The sequence below is a fragment of the Pediculus humanus genome, genomic scaffold, assembly GCF_000006295.1.
Source record: "Pediculus humanus corporis 1103172107481 genomic scaffold, whole genome shotgun sequence".
Classification (NCBI taxonomy): Eukaryota; Metazoa; Arthropoda; class Insecta; order Psocodea; family Pediculidae; genus Pediculus; species Pediculus humanus.
Window position 1 is genome coordinate 371,739 of NW_002987098.1, and position 7,212 is coordinate 378,950.

Genomic DNA, 7,212 nt, shown 5'->3' on the forward strand with positions numbered 1-7,212 from the left:
AAGCTCTCGACCGATGAGAAAAAAAAAACACATTTGTGTAACCATGAGCTATGAATAAAGCAGAATCAGTTGAGGAATGATTATTTAAAAAAAAAAAAGTAAAATTGTATACGGATTAAATAATTTCCGCAATTTTCAGATAAAACAGTTACTGCCATTTAAATAATAAAATGCATTCAGAAATCTCCAGTCATTCATTGTGAATAAAATGGCTTCCAGCAGGAAAAAGCAAGATGAAATAAATCTTAAAATTTTGCGTAAATTAGTTTCTTTGCCGGGAAATAAGCAATGTTTCGATTGTAATCAAAGAGGACCGACTTATGTTAATGTAACGATTGGATCTTTTGTCTGCACGACATGTTCTGGACTATTGTGAGTAATAAATATTATTGAACGTTGGGTTTTTTTTTTTTTTTTTTTTTTTGCTTTTGTTATACAAATGGAAGACAAAGAATTATCAGTAAAACCTCGATAAATTTATATCTTAACTATTTACTTCTCATTTAAAATTTTTATCTAAGCTTTTTAATCGTTTATTCTAATTCTTTCTATTCTCCGTTTGAATCCCTAATTTTCGTAATAATAATAATAATAATAATTGTAAGAATCAATCATTACAAAGAGGTTTTGAAAATCCACTTGAGGATTTTAACGTTTATTTTTAAGGATTCGGGTAGAGTTTTGGAAGAGGTAAAATGCAAATTCAATCATTAAGCATTGTTAGTACCCGAATAATGATGTTAATAATAACAATTGTACTCATGTATATGCATTGATTGAATTTTTCAGGAGAGGATTAACTCCTCCTCATCGTTTAAAATCTATTTCAATGGCTACATTTACTTCTGAAGAAATTGAATCTCTGAAATCTAAAGGGAATGAGGTATTTATTGGCTATTAACTCATTTTTAATAATTTACTATTTGTTTTTTGAAAACCATATCTAAAACTGTGAATGTATTGATTGTTAAATAGTATTGCAAAAAGGTTTGGTTAGCTTCATATAATTCTGAAAACATTCAAAATGCCAAAGATGAACATCTTGTTCGAGACTTCATGGTAGCAAAATATGAAAAAAAGTTATATTTCATGGAACCAAGTTCTGTTGTAAAAAATGGAGACTCTTCCTTGGTAGATTCAAATATTGCAAATTCAAAAAGTCCACGTAGCAATACTAAAACCAGTTTTGTAACGTCTCCTAAGGAAACGAAAAGTATCCAGGTTGGTTTTAATATTTTTAGTAATATTCAATAATATTGTGCAATGTTGTGTTGTAAATTGTGATTGAGTTTTTTTTAGTTAACAAGTATTAATGAGACATGTTCGAATCAGAATATTACTTTTACGATATTAAATTAAATTAAAATTCATGATCATTAGTAATTTATTAATGAAATTTTTTTTTCAGAAATTAATGTCAAATGAATCCTGAAAACTTTTATTTTTTAACAATGAGACTTGGAATAATATATTGAAATGCATTATTTTTGTTTACTATAATATTCTCAATCGATTATTTCCTTTTTTTTTTTTGAATCATGTTTATTAATTGTATAATTTATTTTTTTAGGATCAACTTAGACTCCCTTCAGTAAATACAGGAAGTGTTAATTCTGATTTATTCAAAGTTGGTACCAATGTTACATTTTCTCAAAAAAGCAACGTTCAAGACAAAAACTTGCCTTATAATAGAGAAATATCATTTGCAAATTTTGATAATAACCCTATTTTTAATGCATGCGGTAAGTAGAGTAATGATGGTATGGAAATAGTATAATTTGTCTTTTAGTAAAAATTAATTAAAAGGAGATTATCATAACTTTTTTTTTATTCAAGAAAATCAAAATACATTTAAAAAGTAAAAAAAAAAAAAAAAAAAATTTAGATTCATAAATCAGTAATACGTAATACTGTTATATTATCTCATTTAAAATTTTTAAATAATATCACTATATATAGTATTTTAGAGTTTTAATATTTCTTCATTCAAATCAAGCAATATCAGACATTTTAATTTATCCTGTTTGCATTCTAAGATTTTATAATTTAGTTTTTTTTGGTATACGTTAACGCGTAGATAGATTGTATCCCAGTAAATTAAATTTTGTCATTGTGCTCATTCCCTAAAATAATTTTTTTTTCTTATTATTTTATTTTATAATAAAGCATATACATATGTGTGTGATATATATTGTATGCTTTTAGATTTCAAAGCGAGAAAAAAAAAAAAAACAAAATTTTAATTCTTGAATAGTTTTATTTTTTATAATTCTTAATAACGTAATTAATAAATTGTTTTTCAATAAAATTAATTGAAATATCTCTTTCAAACTTATCATTATTATTAATTTTTAATTATAAAAAATAATAATAGTTTTTAATTTTGTTTTTTTTTTTTTTTTGTAGTTGTGCCCGCCGAAAATTCTTTTTTACCACCTAAATCTAATTCTACAACAGAAGACAAATATGCTGCTCTCAAGGATTTAGATTGCCTTATGAAAATGCAACAGGGTTCGCCACAATATCAAGGATCACCTGGTAATTTTTCAATCGTTTTTTTTTTTTTCTTTCTTTCTTTATTATTATTATTATTATTATGAATTAATTATTTGTTAAACAGGTAACAGTTGGTCGCCAAAAAGTTCTGATATTAGCGTAACTTCAAACCCGTTTCAAAGTGCACTCGGAAATAACAATTCCGTTAATCCTTTTCGATCTGGTTTTATGCAACTGGTTGATAATTCCAGCGGCGGCGGCAGCAGCAGCAGCAGCAGCAGCAACAACAATAACAATAACAACAATTACAATAATAGTACTAGTAACAGTAGCATTAATAATTATAATAATAGTTTTACTAGTAATACTAATAATAACAATAATGATGATAATAATGATTATTATAATAATATTAATAATAAGAGTAGTAACAAACAAAGTAATGGAGGATATGGTTTAAATAGAGGCGATAACAACACCGTTATATACAACAATGGAAATAATCCGTGGCAATCTGGTTATACTTGGATTAGCAACGATTTATCTGCGAGTCATAAAACTTTACCCACTTCAAGTTGGAATAGAAAAGAAGATGTAAGCGTAAGTTTTTATAAATTTTTTAATAATATTTTTTTTCTTTTTCCCCGGAATAATTTTAAATTTTAAATCGATACAAACGACAATGTATTAAAACCGATACACAAGCACAATTTTAATTTACACCTTAATTTAACTTGAATTTATTTTTCATAATGCAAAAAAATAGAAATTAAAACCAAAAATGACATTTTATTGCCTGTTAACGACAACCGTTAAATCTACCACTACGACTACCGTTAAATCTCATCCGTGTGTATTTTAAAAAAAATTTTTTTTTTTTTTTTGTGAAAATTAAAATGGAAAAATTGCGTAATTTGTTACAAATAATTATAGTTCTTTATATTAAAAAAAGATTTTTTGCACATCAAACTGAATTCTATCTTGGTAAAAGAAAATTTTAAAAAAAATTTTTTTTTTTAGGTGATTCCGGGATGCTCCAACAATCCTTTTTTGTAAAAGAAAATCTTTTAAAATTGTAAAACGATGTGCCTTAACAACTTATATCGATCAATGATTTCGGGTCACGATATATAAATTATATTATGAATTATAAAGTTCACAAGAATTAATTAGAAACTCGTTGCGCAAATATCAACCATTTTTCAAAAAAAAATTTTTTTTTTTTCTGATAAAGTGCCTAAAAAAAAAAAAAAAAATTATTTTTTTTGCTTAAAATTTTATTTTTTTTAATGGGTAAAAAAAAGAAAAAAAAAAGTGTGTTAACTAAATATTAATTTTAAAAAAAAAATTCGTGGCCCATAAAACTCTCGTCGACTTATTCAATTTATCATTTATTAATTAATAATATCATTTATTTCGGAGTCTTCGTGGGTATTAAATTTTTTACTAATAATTTATTTCATGCGAATAATAAAGCTTTGAAAAATAAAAAATTTTACGCTTTTAATTTGATTAAGTATAAGACATAAAATGTTAATTTACCGATAATTGTTTAGATTATAGTTATACGATCACAATTTCATTAATTTATTAATGCAAAAAATTGTTTTTTGATTTTTAATGTCATACATACACACACACACACACACATATATATGTATATATTTAAATTTATACTTTGCTTACAAAGTTTATATTAGTCAAAGAAAAAAGTAACCCAATGAAATTATCAATTATTATTTTATAAAATATTTAAAGAAAATTTTTAGCCATATGATTATTTTTTTATTATTATTATTTACCTTACAAATCATATTTAAAATAAAACGTATGATATTAGTTGGTTAAAAATTGAAATTTAATTGGCCAAGACTAATCAAGTGCAAACCGATTTTTTTTAGTTTTCTTCGTTTGTAACAAATTTGTAAATAAATGTTTTTTTTTTTTTTTTTTTTTTTTTAAATTTTTGTAATATTTTTTTAGAATTTTTGGTGTATATACACACACACACACACACACATATATATATATATATATGTGTGTGTGTGTGTGTGTGTGTATATTCAAGGTTTTTTTTTTTTTTTCTTTTAAAATAAAAGCCTGTTTCTCTTACTAGCGTTTCAAATTTTGTTAGAACAAACCATATTTTTTTTAATGCAATTATAATTTAATTTTATCTTCGAATCAGTTTCATTTTTTTTTTTTTTTTAATAAAAAATTTTACGAATTTTAATTAAAAAAAAAAAAAAGGAGAAAAAAGTATTTATAAAAAGATTAATTTCAATTATTTTACAATATTGTCAAGAAAATTTCAATAAATGAATTGAAAATTCAATTAAAAATAAAAAATTACTCTATAAAATGGTAATAAATTAGTATTAGTAATTATTTATATTTTTTTTAGTTTTTTAAGTTTTTATAATTATTTTTTATTTTATAATTAAGTGTTTACTTTGACTGATTTATTTATAAAATTACCTCGCGGAATAAGCCCTTGAATTGCTTCAACAACAAAATGGTGGACTTTTATATTATTTTTTCTCCATAGGGAATGTTTGTTCTCGTTTACCCCAATAATCAATTGCCTAACCCCCATATTTTTTATTATTTTTAATAATTTTTGATAATGCACAAAATAATTGATAAAAACACACAATTAAATTAACATTTTAATGTTCAATCAATCCTCATTGATTTATAATGTAATTTCATTTTATGTAAAATTATAAAATTTGTAATGATTTATTCTATTCCAGAGAATAAAATCAATATATGTGTGTGTGTGTGTGGGTGTGTGTGGTACCCGTCGGTACCGAAACAAATTTTTGATTTATTTTAAAGTCATTAGAGGTTTATTATTTTTAATTATTATTATTTTTTTTTTTTTTTTCATATATTTTCTGTTTGTTTATTTACGGTTTCATTTTATTTAATTTTTTATTTTATTATTTTACTTTTTTTCTTTTTCTTTTTTTTTTTTTTTTTAAACAAATTTGTAAATTTTATTGGTTAATTAAAAATGACGAAAAAAGTTACAGAACTTGGACGGCTGTTTGGTCGAGCTGATATTGAAAGATGCGATCTTTTCGCCGACTTGGGATTTTTGGATTGGGAGAAATACACGGGAAATTTTTATATTCTAAATGAAAGTTCTAGAAAGGGTAGACAGATGTACAGTTCCGTACCATCTGGCGGACATAAAAAATGTGGTTTACAAGGTGCTTCGGGATATTTTGATAAAAAATTTCAAAGCATATTCGTTAACGATCCTTACTCGGAGAAATGGAAAACAAAAGGAAGACCATCGGAACATCCGCTTAATGGATCATGGATACCGAGTGGGCCTTCCAAATATCATTCCACTCCAGGAGATTATTACGGAACTTTCACAAAAGCTTCAGATATGCCTGCCTTTAGCCCGTTAAGTAGATCGATTAAAAGACAAGGAAACGAATTGAAAAATTTTTTAACAAATCCTGGTAAAAAAGGAAACAGCGGTTATGTGAACATTTGCATTAACAAATATCCTCCGCATTCGGTAAATAATAAAACTGATGCGTTCACTACCGCGGAGCTTTTGCATTCTAAAAATTGGAAAAATCACAAAGAAAAATTTTTAAACGGTCCGTTCAAAGCTGGTTTTTTTCCTAGAGATTTTGACAGTAATCCTTACGGGGATCCGCGCGAGGGAAAGCCAAAGCCTACTTATAGAACCCCGACTAAAAAAGAAAGCGATAAAAAAGGGGACAATATTTTTTACCCTCCTGCCGGTCCGAAAGACATCGGAAGATTTCCCGAAGGTTGTTTCAACAAATTTACCTCATGGACTCCCGAACCTTATAAAACGCAAAGAGACGTTGAAAGAGAATTTACAAAAAAGAAATCTGATCCTGATAATATTTTCCGTCCGGAACCTAGATTAAAATCGTATTACACAGTTTCCGTGGTAAATAATAAAGTTGACATATCGTGTAATGAGAGAACGTGGAGAACAATGAAACCAATAACTTATCCTCAGTTTAATTTATGATTCATTTAAACGTTTTAAAAAAAAAAACCACAGACATAATCATTTATTTCATTGCGTAGAAAGAAAGATAAGAAAAAGTTATTTCAATGAAATGAATGATAATAAATGAATTTTAAAAACTGTAGGAATGATAGTTTTTTTTTTTTTTTTTTTTTTTTTTTTTTAATATAAAAATATCAATAAAGGCGTTAGTAAAATTTCATCACAAAAAAAAAAAAAAAAAAATTAAAAAATTTTATTTCAAATAATATACTAGTACATATACATGTGTATGTGTGCGGTAAACAGAAAATATGAAATGATAAATTTGATTAATTTTGTTTGATTTTATGCTTTTACGTTCAATAAAATATGTAAATAATAATAATAATACAAAAATTTAAATTAAAAAAATGACAAAAATTAATATTATATATATATATAATAACATAAAATTTCACGAGAAAATTAGGATTAAAAAAAGGTTTTAAATCTGAATAATAATGGAAAAATTTTTCAATTCGTAACAAACATTTTTTGAATCTTTTTCAGGCATTCGTCGGATTCTTTTTCCGCGCCAAAATTTTTAAATTTACGAGCTAATTTTTTTCCCTCGACGCACCAAAACGACGCTTCTTCATATAAATTCCGGTCTATTGTTATTTTACCTAATTTTACGTAAAAATATGCCAAATCCGAATTGTTAT

At 25.1% G+C, this 7,212-nt stretch overlaps 3 protein-coding genes across 3 annotated transcripts in view; 2 read left to right on the plus strand and 1 right to left on the minus strand.

Moving 5' to 3' along the window:
- Positions 1 to 208: 208 nt before the first annotated feature.
- On the plus strand, positions 209 to 3,358 carry Phum_PHUM137830 (protein AGE2, putative; the record flags this gene model as incomplete). The annotated part of the gene is made up of 8 exons (XM_002424566.1): positions 209 to 372; positions 790 to 883; positions 976 to 1,225; positions 1,593 to 1,742; positions 2,407 to 2,538; positions 2,621 to 2,719; positions 2,945 to 3,090; positions 3,263 to 3,358. The coding sequence occupies 8 exons, from the start codon at positions 209 to 211 to the stop codon at positions 3,356 to 3,358; spliced, it is 1,131 nt and encodes a 376-aa protein (XP_002424611.1).
- Positions 3,359 to 5,515: 2,157 nt separating this feature from the next.
- Phum_PHUM137840 (uncharacterized protein) lies at positions 5,516 to 6,526 on the plus strand (the record flags this gene model as incomplete). Its single annotated transcript, XM_002424567.1, has 2 exons — positions 5,516 to 6,442; positions 6,515 to 6,526. The coding sequence occupies 2 exons, from the start codon at positions 5,516 to 5,518 to the stop codon at positions 6,524 to 6,526; spliced, it is 939 nt and encodes a 312-aa protein (XP_002424612.1).
- A 495-nt stretch (positions 6,527 to 7,021) lies between these two features.
- Positions 7,022 to 7,212, minus strand: part of Phum_PHUM137850 (uncharacterized protein) — a gene marked incomplete at both ends in the record, with an annotated part of 1,468 nt that continues 1,277 nt past the window's right edge. The window contains one exon of the mRNA XM_002424568.1: positions 7,022 to 7,173. Coding sequence (XP_002424613.1) covers positions 7,022 to 7,173 — 152 coding nt within the window. The remainder of the gene's footprint in view (positions 7,174 to 7,212) is intronic.